Source organism: Letharia lupina, assembly GCF_014066315.1.
Source record: "Letharia lupina isolate WasteWater1 chromosome Unknown contig_19, whole genome shotgun sequence".
NCBI classification, from domain to species: domain Eukaryota; kingdom Fungi; phylum Ascomycota; class Lecanoromycetes; order Lecanorales; family Parmeliaceae; genus Letharia; species Letharia lupina.
In genome coordinates this window covers 1404961-1422944 of record NW_023502988.1, presented here as the reverse complement: position 1 = coordinate 1422944, position 17984 = coordinate 1404961, and the positions used below count along the sequence as shown (strand labels likewise).

At 50.1% G+C, this 17984-nt stretch overlaps 7 protein-coding genes across 7 annotated transcripts; 5 read left to right on the top strand and 2 right to left on the bottom strand.

The window, feature by feature from the left end:
- Window positions 1-413: 413 nt before the first annotated feature.
- HO133_004160 (uncharacterized protein) lies at window positions 414-3302 on the bottom strand (the record flags this gene model as incomplete). Its single annotated transcript, XM_037295079.1, has 1 exon — window positions 414-3302. One exon carries the CDS (start codon window positions 3300-3302, stop codon window positions 414-416), a length of 2889 nt encoding a protein of 962 aa, XP_037149126.1.
- Window positions 3303-4586: 1284 nt separating this feature from the next.
- On the top strand, window positions 4587-6845 carry HO133_004159 (uncharacterized protein; the record flags this gene model as incomplete). Its single annotated transcript, XM_037295078.1, has 5 exons — window positions 4587-5267; window positions 5327-5544; window positions 5643-5680; window positions 5738-5909; window positions 5966-6845. 5 exons carry the CDS (start codon window positions 4587-4589, stop codon window positions 6843-6845), a joined length of 1989 nt encoding a protein of 662 aa, XP_037149125.1.
- A 1879-nt stretch (window positions 6846-8724) lies between these two features.
- On the top strand, window positions 8725-10125 carry HO133_004158 (uncharacterized protein; the record flags this gene model as incomplete). Its single annotated transcript, XM_037295077.1, has 1 exon — window positions 8725-10125. One exon carries the CDS (start codon window positions 8725-8727, stop codon window positions 10123-10125), a length of 1401 nt encoding a protein of 466 aa, XP_037149124.1.
- An 81-nt stretch (window positions 10126-10206) lies between these two features.
- On the top strand, window positions 10207-10464 carry HO133_004157 (uncharacterized protein; the record flags this gene model as incomplete). The annotated part of the gene is made up of 1 exon (XM_037295076.1): window positions 10207-10464. One exon carries the CDS (start codon window positions 10207-10209, stop codon window positions 10462-10464), a length of 258 nt encoding a protein of 85 aa, XP_037149123.1.
- Window positions 10465-10946: 482 nt separating this feature from the next.
- On the bottom strand, window positions 10947-12751 carry HO133_004156 (uncharacterized protein; the record flags this gene model as incomplete). The annotated part of the gene is made up of 2 exons (XM_037295075.1): window positions 10947-12441; window positions 12681-12751. 2 exons carry the CDS (start codon window positions 12749-12751, stop codon window positions 10947-10949), a joined length of 1566 nt encoding a protein of 521 aa, XP_037149122.1.
- A 716-nt stretch (window positions 12752-13467) lies between these two features.
- Window positions 13468-14642, top strand: HO133_004155 (uncharacterized protein; the record flags this gene model as incomplete). Its single annotated transcript, XM_037295074.1, has 3 exons — window positions 13468-13757; window positions 13820-14071; window positions 14408-14642. The coding sequence occupies 3 exons, from the start codon at window positions 13468-13470 to the stop codon at window positions 14640-14642; spliced, it is 777 nt and encodes a 258-aa protein (XP_037149121.1).
- A 1236-nt stretch (window positions 14643-15878) lies between these two features.
- HO133_004154 (uncharacterized protein) lies at window positions 15879-17493 on the top strand (the record flags this gene model as incomplete). Its single annotated transcript, XM_037295073.1, has 4 exons — window positions 15879-15924; window positions 16042-16582; window positions 16672-17090; window positions 17165-17493. The coding sequence occupies 4 exons, from the start codon at window positions 15879-15881 to the stop codon at window positions 17491-17493; spliced, it is 1335 nt and encodes a 444-aa protein (XP_037149120.1).
- Window positions 17494-17984: the final 491 nt, after the last annotated feature.

The window sequence follows — 17984 nt, the reverse complement described above, 5'->3', positions numbered from 1 at the left end:
GCGGTGTATTGATTCGATGAAGTCTCTGCCTCCAAAACAAGTACGTAACGAATCGCCCCGTAGATGACTGTGTGGATTCAGTCGCAGGGTGGACTTTCTTTACGTCTAGACATGGATATCTGTAGAGGTAGAACGGTGGCTGTGCGGAGTTGACAACTCTATCTCCGGTGAGCAGACTTTCTTTCGCGTCTTTGATGTACAGAAATGAGTCCTTTGATAGTAGTCGCAAATGATGCGGGTGCATTGGTGGTGTATATACAAATATTTGAATTCCCACGGGATATATAAACAGAAAAATCGGTAAAACGTACACAAATGAACCATAGTCAGCTCCTCCATCTCTCGAAACCAGACAGGCCTTTCATGCAACCAAACCACTACTCAACAGGCTATTGAGAATTTCTAGCGGCCGATTACTTCAGCGCATTATATAGATTGCTTGTGTAGACCCTGCAATTGTTCGTGACGAGATGGTACTGGCCCATTGCGTCAGCCTTCGTTTGAGCGACCTGCTCGATGTCCGCCAGCGTCTGGTACTTTGCATCAATGGGTCCCATGTTGGCCCAAGTTAAGCCTGCTTTATGCCAAACATCAAAGGCATACTTGCCGAAGACGCACTGATAGTTGTCGTCGTACCTGATTTCATACGATTGGGCAATGTAGTCACGGGTATATATATTCTTCTGGTTGACGGTGTTGCCGCGGCAATCCTTGATTGGTTCCATGGTCAGCTTGACCGAAACAATCCCGACGACAAGGAGGTAGTGATTGGGTATCACGTTTCCTGCCCAAGGGTAAGCTTCACGAATGGCCCAGCCCTGGCCAGTTCTCCAGAACTCGTTGGGTTTTCCGGCCGCCCTAGCGAGGGCCTTGAACGCATCACTGTCACGGTCCTCCCTTTTAGCTTGCACGCCCACCCGCTTCCGCAGTTTGTCGGGCTTTTCGCAAGCGTCGTCGCTTTCTTTGGGCGGGTCATGCTTTTTGGGCGCCGGCAGGTCTTTGTCTGTTGATGTGGGCTTGTTGATGTCGAGGGTGTGTTCTTTTCCAAAAACTTTAAACTCGGCTTTGCCTTCTTTTTCAATGCCCTTGACGCAGCCTTCGATGATGGCTGGCGTGGCTGCGACCTCTATGGCATCCGCGATCTCGCCGGCGATTGGGATCAGGTCTTCTAGCAACTCAAGTGGCGCCAGCAGAGCAGGGACGGCGATACGACAGAAGGCTTTGGCGGCTATGTCAAGGGCTGCTTGAGCAGCTGCTGCTTCTGCTGCTTCCTTTGCAAAATTACCAGCATCCTGCTCCAGCTGATCTTTCGTAAGCGAGGGTTTGAACCCGGCGCAGCAGTAACTCTGCAGCCCACCGTTACAGGTTTGGCTCTTCTTTTTCGAGTCGTGGTTGTTCGTGTTTTGGCTGACTTCCGTCTCACCATCCTTGCAGCCGCTAACACAGGGTAATCCAACACCTTTCCACCCACGCCATTGGCATTTGCCGGTTTGTGTTCCGTCAAGGCAGCAAAGCGTCTGGTATTGTTTCTTGGGACAGCGATCTGTGGTACTCAACTGACCGGGTTGTCCGTTCATCTGTGTAACAGCATTCGTACCAGGAGGACAGCCAGCACCGCACGCAGAGGCTTTGCATGTAAGCCCTGCCAGCTGGTCGGCGGACATTTGATTTGCGTTGCTCTGCTGCGGAGGAGTCACGGAGACTGTCGAGGCAGGACCAAGCCCATTAGGTTTTGTTTGATCAACCTGATCCATGGCCCAGACCATGAGTCCGCCCAAGCATCGGCTATTTGCAAAGTCTTTCTTCTGCTTGAACGTGTCGTCGTCGTCGTATGAGACCCATTGGTCGCTGTCCCAGGTGATCCATTTGACGGCCGCTGTCTCATCGTGGACAGGCTTGACGTTGTTTTTAGTGATGATGTCGTCGATTTCTTCCAAATCAAGTATGCCTGCGGCATTGGAACACGGTCCGGCTTTGGCACCTCCAGAAAACTCGCAGATGCCATTGGGTTTGTTGCAGGAAGGATCTTTGAGGGTGAAACTTCGGCCATACCAACCTTGTCCCATGACCACCTTAGCAGGATCTACTCCAGAGCGCCAGAGCAAGTCCAAGCCGAGGTCAATTTCAGTAATGTTCGTATGTGGCGCAATGTACGGCCCAACGAACTTGGACTGTGCGTCCCATACACCATGCAAGTCGTAAGCCATCAAGTTGAACCAATCAACGGATTTCTGTATGCCCAGTAGATCAAAATGCTGTAGGTACCAGTAAGAAGTGGGAAGCGTCATGGAAATGCCATATTTCGTTCCGAACGCTGCTCTCAGCTCGGCAGCGAGAGAGACATAGTTGGCTGTATCTTGCGATTTGCCGCCACGGTCATCGGCTCCTGGGTATTCCCAGTCCAAGTCCACCCCATCAAAACCGTATGTGTCCATGAACTTGATCAGACCGCTGATGAATTTCTGACGGTTTCCCGAAGTGCTGGTCATCTCGGAGAAAGCGGTCTGCGTTGGACCTGGATCGGTAAAAGACCATCCTCCCACAGAGATCCAGGTCTGCAGCGATGGTTTCTTGCTCTTCAAGGCAGTGAAACGACTGTAGAGAGACGCACCATTCGAGTCCATCGGGGCAATCTGGAAGCTTGAGGGGTCAAAGAATGAAAACGCGAAGTTCATATGGGTGAAACCATCGAGGTTGAGGTCCTCAGGGGCGACTTTTTGACATTTGCGGGAGTCTGAATTCGCCCAGGACTCGTAATAGCCAATACTACGTTTGTCCACGCTGCTACCTCCTCCACAGCTGGGCCTATGAACATCGCCACATCCACCATATTTGGTGTCACATGTTGGATACAATGGATCATCCTTGTTTTTCCAGGCACAGAATTCCTTGGTGGATCCGCAGTAACCGAACTCGGAGCAGCAAACATTGAGAGGGCATTTTTGCTGACCGGCAGCGGCGTAAGGTCCACACTGAGCTTTTGCTTCGCCTGGAGAATCAATGTTAGTGTGATAAGGCAACCCAGAGTCTTGGTACTTACAATTATGCTGGCATCCACTTCCACAAAAATCCTTGGAGTATCCGCACAGATTGGTCTTACTGCAGCAAGCGCCGTTGGCGCAAGGGGTCCCAGAATTGCAAGTGCCAATTGGTAAATCTCGAGCCGCCAATGGGACATTGGTCAAGCGAGGATTCAACGACTGTCCGTTGGAGCGTTCATGCGAAGGATGCTCTTTCGAGATTGTGGCAGCGCTCAAAGAAGCCAAAGCGGCAACCGCTGCCGCAAGTTTGCTAAAATGCATGACGACCAGGGAATGTATCGAAATTTGAAAGGAGAGGACGCTATATCAAAGACGTGTAGCCTGGCGTACACAGGTCGATATAGCAAAAGACTGAGGAAAGACACGAGAAAGATGCGCAAGAATGGATGAACAAGATAACTGACAACAGAATGGAGACGATCTATACGCGAAGAAATACCTTATTGGGCACTGAGGTTTTATCCATTGGAATTCTCCTCAAGGGTTACTGACAAGAGGCTCCAAAAGTACATGAGTTATTCTGAGGCAGTCCTGCGGGAGGAGGTCCCTGCGCCATGTCGGTGCCTGCTACCTGCTTCCCATCATCATTTCACAAATTTGTTGATTGTTTCAGCCACGAGACGGATAGTTCCGCTCGTGGTAAATGGCAAGTTAGAGATCAAGAAGGATTTCGAATGGTCCAGCCCAGACGGCGTAGGTGTGATTGATGGCCTTGAGATGCACACCCAAGGCTGAGTCGAAAACGGAAAAGAAGTATTCTCAGCTATGGTACCTTAGAATGTATGGACGAGGGAAGAGAGAAAAGGGCGGAGCTTAGAGGCTGAGACGCGCGCAAATCCTTCCACCTTACTACTTCCGGGCTAGCTTCAGCCAGCCGCTGCCGGTGATGGAAATCCTCACCATGTTTTACACGGACTTGGACCTTAGATACTAATGATAGACACCTGCTTCTCAGTGGCGTATACACGCATGAAACAATCATGCTGCAGTGAGGTGGACTGCGAATATCTCTCAGTCTTCCAATGGAAACTAAATCAATCTTAGTCGCTACGATGCTTCAGGAGCTGATAAGCCAAGACTGTGTGATATGGCCTACGGTCCTCCAAGTTTCATCCCTCAGCCACTGCTAGGAGGCTCGTGTGATCCTGCACAAAGGCACATGAGGACAAGTCCAGCTTGTCTAGACTACAGGTCCATATTCCCAGGGTTGCAAATCCTCATGCGAAGAGCAGGCATTATTAGGGTCATGGTATTTCATATTAGTACGTGAGCTGTAAACAAATAAACATCATCCCCTTCTCGCTCTCGAGCCTTCTAACAGATTTTTTTCGTGTCGCATTTTTCTCTCCAGTCTGTCAAATCTTCTTTGTCCCAGCTCTTTTCTTCGTCACACATCGCACTCCAGCCATTGCCAGTCTCTATATTCGTTTTAGTCTGTTGAGCAGTACAGAACATATCGTTTCGTGATTTTTGTTATCCAGAAAAGTATCAAAGTCACTTGGCCTCTTCAAGTCAGCCAGGAACTGCTTTCTTATCCCCTTCAAGATGCTTGACAACATTCCATACACCAGGTTTTTAGTGTTCACCTCCTATGCGGCGGCATTCAGCCTCTACCCCACTGTAAACCCGGACAGTCTTGCCAAATCCTTCGGCATCAGCGTCGGTTGCTTGGATGCCCTCAACGAAACGGTCGCATGTGATCAGACATTGTTCCAAATGTCAAACACAGTTGACAGCTATCTTTGGACCACGGAGAATGTCACAGGTCTTTGCACTGCAGATTGCATCCAGTCATCCCAAAAATGGTGGTTGGATGTGCAAGATAGATGCGATATGGATACCATTACAGCGTATGGCAAATTGATACCAGCGGAGTCTATCGCGGGAAGATTCTTCGACGGCTTAAACATTGCATGTCTAAGATCTGGAACCATTCCCACTGCCCCAGGAGTCGCTGGTAATGGTAGCTCGAACTCCACCGGCTCAGCTCCCTACTCAAACTCTAGCGCAAGTTTCACCGGCTCAGGTCCGTACTTGAATTCGAGCTCAAAGTCCAATCCAAACTCTAGCGCATTATCCTGGTGCCTCATTGAGTCCCAGGGCTGGGTTGGCTCCGACATCATTCGTCCCGACTGTTCTACCGACCCCACAGACCCGTCGTGCTCAGATCCCACTGATGTGGCCCCACAGAACGAACGTATTGCAAATTTGTATGGCAATGATATGGTAAGCATTGTCCATTGCGTCCGTAATCAGTTGCACAAAGACACTAATGTTTCGTGAAGCTTTGCAGTGATTGCTTCTTAAGGATGTTCTACCAAAGGATGTCGTCGCCGTATCTGCCTGACTCCGACTACTCGGACTATCTCGTGGCACAATATCAAGACATTCTCGATGTTTGTAGGATTTCCATGCCTGAGCTTATGGTTCGCGCTCTTCCCTACTACGAGGACGCCCCGGGACTTTACGACGGTGTGCCCTTATCCTCCGACAACTCTCTCATGTAAGTTGGCCATCCTTCGCTTCTACTCTTGAGGTGATGCATTCATCTTGCATCGGAAAAGCAGTCTTAAGTTCGGAAATATTAATTTATAACGACAGGCCTCCATTCACGTCAAATGGCAGCCAATTTTCGAATGGTACAAATAGCACCACCACGTGCTCAGGTCAAAGCATTTGCGCAGCTGACCTGAAAGGTACAAACATCCCAGCCAATGGGACATGGTGCAATGCGCTGTCGGCCAAGTACAGTGTGGCCACTGGCGATCTTCAAGCTGCCATAGGAGATCCAGGCTGCGTCTTCTTAGTTTCGTCATACTGCGTGCCTGCAGCATGTACACTCATGAAAGTCCCTTTTGGTGCGAGTTGGTAAGCAAGCTTCATCTCCGTTGCTGTTATGCGTAACAGTAGATACTGACCGCCAGTTTTAGCGATTCGATTGCCAGCTCACTCTCGACAGCCGGGCTCAACACCAGCCCCGTTAGTACTGTACAGTTCAGAAACTGGAATCCAAACATCAACGGCCTCTGTGACAACCTCAATACAGGCGACTACGTTTGCACCAGCGCGCCTGGCGGTTCTTACGTTCCACCTCCCGTCTCAAACACAAACTCAAACGCTAGCGCACTGCAACGTGGAGGAGGCGATGGGAGTGACACAGGGGCGCCCAGTAACCCAACTGCTCCTTTCAGCAATTCAACTCTTCCGACCAACACAGTTGTATCGCCATCATCAGGCTCATCCGGCAGCGGGTCCGCGGCACCTTCACCAACACAGAAAGGCATCTCAGCCTCCTGCGCTAAGTACAGCCAGGCTAAGAAAGGCGATTACTGCTCGACATTTGCACAAGAGCACAACATCGCCTCAGCTCAATTTTACGCCCTAAACAGCGCCTTAGGAGACGCAGGCAAAAGTTGCGACGCGGCCTTTTGGTCAGGCTATTATTACTGCGTGGGCTCTAGTGATGCTTCCGCAGCCGGTGGCAACAATCCTACCTCCGTCACTACCGCTTTGTCCGCCATCGATGCCGCTCCCGTTACCACTACCACCACCAGTGACTCCGCTCCTACACCAGCCACTGGCGGTGACCCAGCAACTCCCTCTCCTACGCAGTCGGGCATCGCCTCGCCGTGCGCTAAATACGCCCAAGCCCACGCTGGGGACACATGCTCGTCGTTTGCTACGGCAAATCAGATCACGCCCGCGGATCTCTACAGCCGGAACGGCGCACTCGGGGAAAACGGCGAGAACTGTGAGACGAAGTTTTGGGCAGGTTACTTTTATTGCGTGGGAGGGACTGATTAGTTGATGAATGAACAGGTATATACGTTGCAGGCTGGGATCACCGTTCGTGGATCTTGGGGAGCTTGCGCGGTATTTCAGCTTTTGTAGATCCTGCGGTTTGAATCTCATACGAATCTGCCTTAGCTTCCTCAACTTTGAGGATTCTGCGGTAAATACCTGATTCATTTCTATAATCTAAGAGAGATCACTGAAGTCGACGCCGGCGCGTTCTTGGGAAACTGTAAAGACATCGTAACTGAGTACGATTATAGATTGCTATTGTGAGCTCAAAAGGAAACAGAATATGAAAGCAACCGAGGCACAGGCGTGTTTCTTTCAGTAAATGTATAGATAGCCGAAAAGTTGCTGTAGCGTAGAAAATGCGAGAGTGCAAGATCGTTTGGTAGTATATGCAGAGGGTTGGCGTCGAAGGACATTCTTCGCGGAAAACCTCCCATAAGAGCACCCCGAAATCAAACCGTCGTACACCTGTGACCTTGACATTAACGACGGCACACTACCATTGTCTCCTCTATCTTAAGAGCAACCGCGTGGTGCTGAGGTTAGGGGTAGCTTCGCGTCGCGCGCCAAGACACTAGCGTGATATTGGTGTGTGCGATTTTCTCAGTGCCAAGTATTCCAACGTTTTCTGCGGAAGCTTCTAAACCTCAGCCAACGCTAGTGTACAGTACCGGAGAGCCATTAGGCCGACCTAGCCACATTCCCCTAATTAGTAAGAGATTGCAGTAGTAAATAGGGGACACGTCCTGGCTAATCTTACCGTCTTCCCTATACCTCGCCTACCCCTCTTACACCTCGCTATCGTTAAATATTCGTATATATTATTTCTAATAACCTTAATATCGTATCCTCGCTTTATACGCTAGCCTTTATAATATAGAGGCTTTAAGGATATCTAGAAGAAGCTCGATTAATATAATAGCAACCTCGAGAATATTAATTCTAATCGTATTCGAATTTTTACTACTTAAGAAAGAAGATAGTAATCTTAGCAATAGCGAGTGAAGTAGATTTATCTATTCTAACGCGTTTAAATTACTATCGTCCTTCTTAAAGCTCTTTATCTTCTTAGACGAGTTAAAAAAATAATTTTAAAAGAATAATAAGCGTAGTAAGTTTATTCTAGTAATATTCTCGAAGCTAACGTTAATAATATTAAAGTTATTCTCTTATATCTTAAAGACGCGTTAAGTTACTTTCTCGTTAGAATAATATAAGAGAGCGAGTTTTCGCTTAGTAAGTAGCTATATTACGTTAAATAATAAGCTTTATTTAATAATAGAATATCTAAGAGACCCTGAAGAAGCTCGCTAATGATGGGTATAATATAGTTAGATTAGAGATATCTTTAAGATAATATTATATAGAGAATATAAAGTAGATAGCTCTCTAATAAAATCTTTAATAAAACTCTTAATTAAACTCCTTTATAGCGATAGCGAGATATCTCTAAATCCTCTATAGTAGACTACTAACTTTATTATATCTTCTATATAAATTTCGTCTTAATAGATAGTAATATAAGCGAACTGCGATGGCTAGCCTAAAAGCCTTTCTCGCTTTATTCCTCGCTCTATTATAAGTAATAGCGAGGTCGCTGACGACGATAACGATGTCTCCGCGACTTATTTTGATATGGCGCTTATATAAATATAGCGTAGCCACCCTGAAACTATGCTAACGGTATTTTATTTAGCATTGGCTGACACGCTAATACTTGCACGATTGCTCCCATCCTTCACCATTACTTAAGGTAAGCACCCTTCTGGACTCAAGTCAGGAAATGCTCACCTTGATGGACTGATACCTCAAATCCACAGTTCTATTCCCCAATTACCATCCAGTCTCCGCCATCAACGCGTCATGCTCCACGGCCACGATGTCCTCCACCTCTCAGACCCCATCCAATTGCCCCTTCCTTCTCCTCCCTCTCGAGCTCCGCGACCGCATCTACACGCAACTTCTCAGCATAAAACACACCCGAACGCCCAAAGATGACGAATCCTGTCTGCGCTCCACCACTTTCTACAATTGGAACCTCCACCCTACTATTTTCCGCGTCAATCGCCAGATCAGCCAAGAAGCCATGGCGGTCATGGCGCGCGAGAATGAATTCGTGGTCATTGAGCGCGCGAAAGAGCTGGAGCAGGGACCAGAAGATGTGAATAAGGAAGATACCACGATAATGGTGTACAGTGTCGCGCTCTGGCCTGGCAAGGCGACCAAGAAGCCTGTTGTTCCTGGGGAGAGGATGCGGATGAAGTTAGAGAGAGCTGAGGACTCAGAGATGGATATGGATGTACATGTGATACTCGCCGAGGAATTACACGACGTATGTGTCGGGCTCTCCACATTCCAAGACCCCAAAGGAAAATACCGCACGTCAGGCCTCTCTTGCTCCATCCAAGTTCATCCACCACCATACGCCGAAACCCCCACGGCCATAGACATTCGAGAACGCGCCCTAGTCGAAGCCCTAACAAAGTTCCGTCATTTTAAAGACGTTTCTATCCAAGGGACACGGCCAGCCATTGACCACCAGATCTCCCGCCAGCTCACACGTCATAGTTTCGACCGGGGTCTCGTGCTGGTCACCATCGACGAACTGATCACCAGTGGCGACCAGGCCTCCTCAAACGGCGACCATGGCATCGCAACAGCCCGCTACCAACGCGCTCACGAATACTTCCACCACAGCGTATCTCACGAGCGCCACGTCTTCACGAACCCAGCCGACGTCTCAGCATTCGAATTTAAAATAATGCAACACCGAGCTCTGAACTGGATCGAAGCCGGCAACTTCTCCGACGCGCTAGAAGCCGCACAGATAGCGCTCTACGTCGCGAACCAGCTCTTCCGACTCAACGCGCCCATGAGCACCGGCCCGCCCACCCGTTCTGGCAGTCGCATCAGCGCTGGAGCTGCCCGGAAACAGACGTGCGATTGTATCAAGGAGGGCGCGGCGCGATACCGACAGCGAATCAAAGCTGAGGATATTGGGCGCTGTTATTTCTATAAGAGCATATCAGAGCACGTGGTCCATGGGGATGGAGCGACGCAGCAGGCGGACGATGACAAATTTACTGCGATTGGGTGCTGTGTGGTATCCGAAACGATGACGGAGAATGTGCCGACGGAGCTTTTGCAGTTGGAGATTCGGACGATGGAGAAGTTGCTGGGGGGAGGTGGGGAGGAAGTGGAAGAAGAGGAGGGGGACGAGGAGGGGTGGGTGGATGAAGAGTGGGAGGATGACGAGGGCGAGAATGATGATGAGGAGTAGAAGAGCGGATCTATACAATTCCAAAATATCCTATATCTCCGCCCTCAGCGTCCTAATTCACTGCGCCGAACTACCTCTACTATGCCCCAGCTACTTGCTAAAGTACGGCATCTGTGCGCATGTTCAGTCTACTACAGTGATTCTGAACACTCTCGTGGGTCTACAGCTGAGCCGTATGACTGGCAGACTTGGTTTGGGCTCTGGGAGATCCTGGCAACGCTTATGCCTGGGCTGAAGAAGCTGAAGCTGAAGATGGAGTATACGGGGCGCAAGGAAGAAGTTGGGGTAGAGCAAGGATGGGTAGAATTTATGGTTGGAGTCAAACATGTCAAGATATGATGGAAGAATTTGTGTTCTGGACATGCCCGTGGGCAGGGCACAGGTATGAGGACGTGGAGAGAGGGTGGAAGCAGTATGGTTACAAGAAGGAAAAAGGTCTAGCGAGGACTGAGATAACAGGGTGTTCGGTTTCGCCTTGGCCTCGTGAGCCAAGACCGCTGAGCCTCAGACGCTACTTGGTACAATCCTAGTGTGGAAAGTGCTGGGATGCTAAGGACAAGACCAAGAAATCCCGCCTGTCCATGACCGCATGCCATAAGGAACTGTGGGGAAATGGCAAGTCTCCCAACATGCTCTCTTAACCGTGATGGCAATCCCCTGATAATCTCCTTGATTCTGGTACTCCCTCATCCCTTAGGGATGGGTTCTTCCTATTGGGACCTTAGGTATTGTCTGATCTATGGTGTACCAGTACTTTGGCCGATCCCGCCTGAATGGTCGGGCCAGATCATCCGAATGTAGATTTGATGCCGAGGAAGATCTCATATCCGGCAAGATTGCCTTCTCTGCGCATAACTGTAGGCTACATGATCCATCATCGGAGGATCCGTATTCATGTATCTTTCTTCGACTTCCTGAACCCTGCGCGCCGCTATCCTAGCCATGGTAGCACTATCCCATGCCCCATCCCGCCACGGCGACGACGACAGCAGAGCGATTGCTTCTCGGCAGACCCCCAAGTTCTGACACTTGATCGCGGTGAGATACAAAGGCCGGATCATACCCACGTCGAATGTGAAAATGGGTACTGGATTGATTCCAACATCGTTCACGGCAACGGTGTGCTGGACTCCAAGCTTCCCCACATCATCCGTTGGTCCGAGCACGGATTTCGCCAGGGTGACTATTTGGCGGAATTCGGGCTCGCGGTCTGCATAAATCTGCTCGTCAGACGGTTGTAAGCAAGCTGTGAGTACCATCAAAATTGTTTCATAATTCATCCTCATGATAGCAATCCGTTGCGACATCTCGGTGTTGATCTCTCCTTGAAGCTTCGCGGTGAGAGCTTCAAGTGAAACTCGCCATTGCTTCAGTTGTACTATAAGCTTCTCTCTCTTTGCGTGCATTGCCGGTGGTACTTGATCTGGGGACTCTAATCGGACGTAAGCATCACAGAGGGGTCGGAAATGATCTGTGGAGTCGATTTGATGAGCCAACGACTCTGCCGCTTCCTCCAGGGTAGAAAACAGATCTAAATGTGTTGGGGCATCGCCAGGACCATCGGGCGGGATCATGATGGGAGCTTGAAAGGTTTTTGATCCTAGCCATACGGTCGCTTGCATATCCAAATTGCCGAAAATCCTCAGAATCTCATATCTCAAGGGATCCTGGTCGGGCGAGACTGTCTGAAGCCCCGTAGACACCGATCCATGATCTCGCCGCAAGATGTTGAGACCGCTTCGGAGGTGAATGAGGGATCCGCAATCGTTACCTTGCAAGAACTCGAAGATTGTGAATAGGAAACTTAGTATTATTGCCAGATTGCCCGAACCTTCAAGGTCGTTGGATATGCGCTCCCGGAGATGCTTTAGGGCTTTGTAATACTGCAAATGAGCGAAGTTATGACAGGCATTTGCTTGCTCATTTTCTAGGGTCAGGAGGTCATTAATCGCCAACCTTTCTCCAATCGAGCCAAGAGCAATGACAGCAGACCGCATCGCTTCGTCACGGTGGCTGGCCTGTAGGGTAAGCTGGTGTATCAGCGTTATGTCTAGGGCGGTCGAGAGCTGCTGTCCTGTTTGGTAGTAGAAGAAAGCGAAGCTGCGGCGCTCTTGGTTCGTTCCGGTAATGCTGATAGTTGGGCCTGATTGTATCGAGAGTGCTTTGATTGTGGCCTCTACGGGAAACAAGTGGGCACTGTTGTTAACCGGAGACTTGGAAGTGCTCTGTTTGATTCCGTAACCATCGCAGACACGGCCAGTGGAGCGGCATTTGCTACAGGTAGGCCTTTCCTCGTCGCACTTGACGTGTCGGATTCTGTCGAGGCAAGGAGTCAGCGAGGCTACGGCTGCACGCTGGTTATCTGGCCGCCCAACTCAAGTAACACGAAGGGCAAGGTAGGAGATGCGTGGCAAGACGAGTACGAGTTACGAGTTACCGGGCCGTCACTGAGAATCAGGCCAGAGAAAAGACACGGAGCCCGTGAATGGTTGTGCGTTGGTCGGCAGGGCGCGAATGCATGTTGCCATCGTGGCGGCAGGAAGGAACTGACTCACTTGCAAGTCTTGCATCCAGTCTTCACGTGGTATCCTCCAGCCCTCGGTTTCTTAACGATTGCGGATGTCATAGCTGAGAGGCACACAGAGAAACTTGGTCTGGTCTCGTAAGTCGTAACTCGTCTCGCAATGTAACAGATCCATTAGTGAAAGATTGGCTGCAATGGAGAGAATAAGTATATGTGCCTTGAGTCTGATTCTGATTCAGGAAGATGTGCTGCGCCTCGCCGTCTCACTAGCATTGCTAGCCTTCATTTTATCTGATGTGATTGGTCGCTTCGTGACTCGCTTAACTAGCTCAGTCCAGCGGTGAACTTGAATGATGTCTCCGAGCCTAGTGGTGATTTTTGGAGAGCTATTATCAACAAACAATTCATAGACTGTCACAAATCTGCGCCTCGGGTTGGCATAAGCTGTAATATTCTTCACTACCATACGCGTTCACTGCGGTGCCAGTGTATCAGAAGCCGGGACCTCTGGAATCTGCCATGCAGTCCATTCTCAACGGCTGCGTTCGTGTTCAAGGCTTCATACTTCTGCCAAAGCATAGCTTCAGGTGCCCATGAGTCCAATTACGTCCTTGCCTTGAAGGTGTCTCTATTCTCTATGCAGTGAGGACCCAATCAATTTTTCTTCTCCCATTTTCCGGGACTGCCTATCGTCCATCTCCCTAGCGTTACCCGTCTGCTTTCTGCTCTTGTAACACCAGCTTCTGGAGCGCGAAGCATTCTCTGCCTCCATTTGCCAATGGCGTTCTACCACTTGGGAGCTGTCACCTGCAGCCACAATGTCTGCGGAACAGGCTGCCTACCCGAATGCAACGCTTATCAACAATGTCAACCTCTCCACCGTTCAGACTCGTCCACTTGCTTGGGCAACAGTCGACTATATCCCTTCTCTCGCTGGCAATCCATTCTACCTCGCAGTCCCCTACGCTGTACTTGTTATACAAAGCATCCTCGGAATCCACTACCGGTCCTTAGTGGCACTGTTCCTTGGCGTACTCGGCGAGATCGTTGGCTATGTCGCACAAGTCCAGATGGCACAGAACCCCTTCCTCAGAACCCCGTTCCTCATGTGAGTATCTTTTTCCTAACGCCTCCCAAACATCCTCCCTCCTAAACAGCTACATCCTCTAGGTACATCGCCTGCCTGACTCTCGCCCCCGCTTTCCTCACCGCAGGCATCTACCTCTGCCTCTCCCGCATCACCTTCGGCTACGGCGAACATCTAGCACGCTTTGCACCGCGTACCTACGCCATCATCTTCATCACGTCAGATATCCTTGCCCTGGTCTTGCAGGCTGTCGGTGGCGCTCTGGCCGATACGGCCGGTACGCCCAAAGAGACACAAACCGGAGTCAACATCATGTCGCGAGCCAATCCCGCCAAGTGCTCTCGCTCTTCTGCTTCATGTCGCTGTGCGCGGACTTTGCGGTATAGGTGCGTTGTCAAGTCGGCGCTACGGCTAGGGACATGTCGGGCTCAACGATCCATTGCTCTGCTCGGCGCTTCCACGCTTTATTGTTCGGTACGTACGCTCTACCCCCTACTTCCCTCCCGACCTTCTCCATCACCCCTCCACTCCCACCGTCTGCAAGTTCCTCCCATCCGCTGACTACCACCCCCACCGTTCCCCCCCCTGGCAGCCATCGCTCTCGCAACCTTGAACATCTTCATCCGCTCCTGTTTCCGCGTCGCCGAATTGCATGCCGGCTTTGAAGGAAGTCTGGCGAATGATCAGTCCGCTTTTATGGTGCTGGGGGGGGGGCGCATGGTCGTGGTTGTCGAGGTCGCGTTGACGGTTGCGGATCCGGGGGCGGTCTTCGAGGGGGCGTGGGAGGGGAAGGAGATGCGGCTGGAGGGGAGGTGCGGTGGGGAGGGAAGGAGAGGGGAGGTGGAGGATTGGGAGATGCGTGTTGAGGATGTTGGGATAGGGGATAGGGTGGTATTGTATATATGAGAGGGATCTAAATCGTTGATGCTTGTGGGAGGATGCCGTGTTATAGCGTTGTGGTTCAGGAAATGAAGGTGGGTGGATGATTCGTCTAGAACGCTGCCTAAGCAGCATTGTCGTCACCGAACATGATCTTCACGAACCAGATGAGGATCTTTTCTTTACTTGATACCGTGAGTTTCTTGGCATAGACCTGCTTTACGAGCGAGGGCATGTAAAGCGTAGATTTGTGATGGACCAAGCCTCTAAGCCACGATGCCACGATACCATCGCTTGCCAAGTCTCTGCACTGTTTAATGTTCATTGGAGCCTATAAGAGGGATATTTGACACCAACCGGCCTTCAACGATATCATCCCGGACGTCAGTGGCGAAAGACACGGCCAATCCGACGAATGGAACCCAGTATGGGATTGAGCTGGCCCTTTTTGGGGGCTCTCCATCTGGGTCTGAGATATGGCATTTTATATGCCGGTCGAGAAGCTGGTAAATATCCGAATAGAAGCACATGTAGCAAGCGATGACTGGAAGGGCGAGACGGTCTGAGAAAGGAGTGTGGAGTATCGGAAATAAGAAACACAGAGGGCGTCATAATGAAATGTGGTCTTGACAGAGGCAGCTAAAGGCTTCGGCCTCTTTGTCTTTGGCACACGCAGATACAAAAGTAGGCACAGCATTGAACGGGCAAGATAGGGCGAAGACTGGATTTAGCTGTGGCATTTTGGCTGTGCGGGATCTTTTGGAGCTTTGTGCCTACAAGGGTGTTAAAGATTTTTACAATATCCGTCACTTTACGTTGTAAGATCTGACTACTACTGATATCATAAAGTGCGGTGTGCGCATTTGCAGGCACAAGATAAACTCGGCACAGCCTCCCTTTCATCTCGCAACCTATGCTAATTTAAGTTGATTTAGTAGACGCAGCGGTCCGCCACGAATGAAGCCTAAGGTACTATGAATTACTTTAGTACTCTGTAAGTGGGTTAGGTAACGTAGTACACCGGGCGGGAACCCTGCACCCTGCACCCTGCACCCTGCACCCTGCATCCCGCACCTCAGGGTAAGGTCAAGATGGACGCGAGACTTGTCAGCACGTAATAGATATAGACTGTCACATATAAGAAATGACCAGCAATGCCTTTAGACGTCGCGCCATGATCCTGAAACGGTCTCTAGAATAGCTTCGGAACCCCGTGATTGCAGTGAATGCGACTGCGACTGCGACTACACCTGAGCTTGGGCTATGACTTTGCCCATGCCTGTACTATCCGATACAGTAGATTGGATGAGTATCTCTTTCTCTAATCCTACGCCCCTCCTTCCCACCCGCCAATGTCTCAAACGCATCTAGAACCGAGTTGAATAAAGCCATTTCTATGCCTGGATTGTGTTGACATAATAATAAGATCCGATCCTGCAGCTTTTCCTCTTGACAAATCTTGTTTACCCTCGTTCACCTTACACATCCACGAAGCTTCACGAGGCGTTTGGTTCAACTCTCAAGCTTCCTGTTTGTTTTCCCCTGCCTGCATTGGAGGCACCGCAAGCACTCACTGAACCTCATTCGGCTTCCGTTCTCTTCCACCACAATGGGTCAACCGAATCCGCCAACATCACGGGCACAGCAATCATCAATTATGCTCTTCAAAACCCCAACAATGACACCGCGGTCGGCATGGCTAAAAAGTACTGTTCCCTTGGATGCACACCAGCCTGTCCGGAATCCTGGCAGACCATCTTCTACCGACCCAGTGTTGGCGGCAACTCTGTCTACATGAACATCTTCCTGCTGATCTTGATCGCCCAAATCTTCTTCGGAGTTCGACATCGAACTTGGACTTGGACTTTCCTTGGTGGGATGGTGCCAGGCTTGCTGGGGGAGATTATCGGTTACTTGGGGAGGATCTTGTTGTGGCACAATCCGTACAGCATGAACTTCTTTTTGACGTAAGTTGATCTTTCCAAGTCTCCACTTTGTCTTTAGTACAAGGCCATTCCATTTTGCTGGGAAGCCTTCAGCTGACTTCTCATTACAGCTACCTCATCTGCCTCACCATCGCACCCGCGTTTCTTACGGCCTCAATCTATCTCTGCCTCTCACGTATCGTTACAGTCTATGGTCCCCAGCACTCTAGACTGGCTCCACGCTCCTACACCTACATTTTTATCGGTTGTGATCTCTTCGCACTCATCTTACAAGGTGCAGGCGGAGGCATAGCATCGACAGCCAGATCTCACGCAGGATCGGCCAGTGGAGCTCACGTTATGGTTGCTGGCCTAGCCTGGCAGGTTGTGTCCATGACGCTGTTCATGGCGCTGTGGGCCGATTTTGCGATTAGAGTGCATAAGGCGAGGGTTCAAGGATATCTGAAGAACAGCCAAAGTGATGATTTTGCGGTGCTGAGGGATTCAAAGAAGTTCAGGCTTCTACAAGTTGGTGAGAGCTATCCTGCCGGTGGCAAATGTCATCAGCTTGCTTCACCGATGAGCAAAGGAGCCACAAAGAACACGGCTGACACACCATTGTAGCTATCGCTCTTGCGACCGTCATGATCTATATCCGCTCCATCTACCGTATTGCCGAGCTTCAAGGAGGATTCTCGGGTGAGATTGCCAACAACCAGGCTTCGTTCATGATTTTTGAGGGCCCGATGATCATCATCGCTGTCACAGCTTTGACAGTCTTCCACCCAGGCGGGGTGTTCGGCAACCTATGGAAAGCGAGTGGCCATGGCAACAGGGGTGCCGCAAAGTACCCAAAGAGTGTAGCTATCATGCTGGACGGCGATAACGAGGAGTTGACCCAGAGGGAGAGGAAGAACGGCTTCCAAGTCCGAGAGAGGGGTCCTCCATTCTGAGCCGGCAATGTTAGTGACTAGGTTCGAGCGGCTTCTGTTCAGAATGTTTTCGTGCGAACTGCAAGCAAGATGTGTGTGCATCAATTGCAGGGGAGATGTCACGGTTCCAACATACATGGCCGCGTGCTTATTCTCAGTCGAGGTAGTTGATCTCGACACAGATATTCTGCAATCATTCTTGTTGATACTATCAAAAGTTGTGCATTTGAAAGCTACATAGAAAGCTAACGCCAGGATCATTTCCTGAAACTGATATTTAAATTACATTTTCATACCAGTTACGTAAATTACTGTATTCTCCATTCAGGCTGGATTTTCCAGCACCAACAGCGTGCGCATTTTTTATACCGCCGAGGGAGGTACCGCTCGCCCCGCAACTAGAACCCTCCAAGCTCCCGATGTCTGACAACACAGTCTTCACTCTCCTAGTAATCCGGTCGGGGCTGCCCATCTTCCCCTCTGAGCGCTGACCTGCCATTTGCTCTCACTCA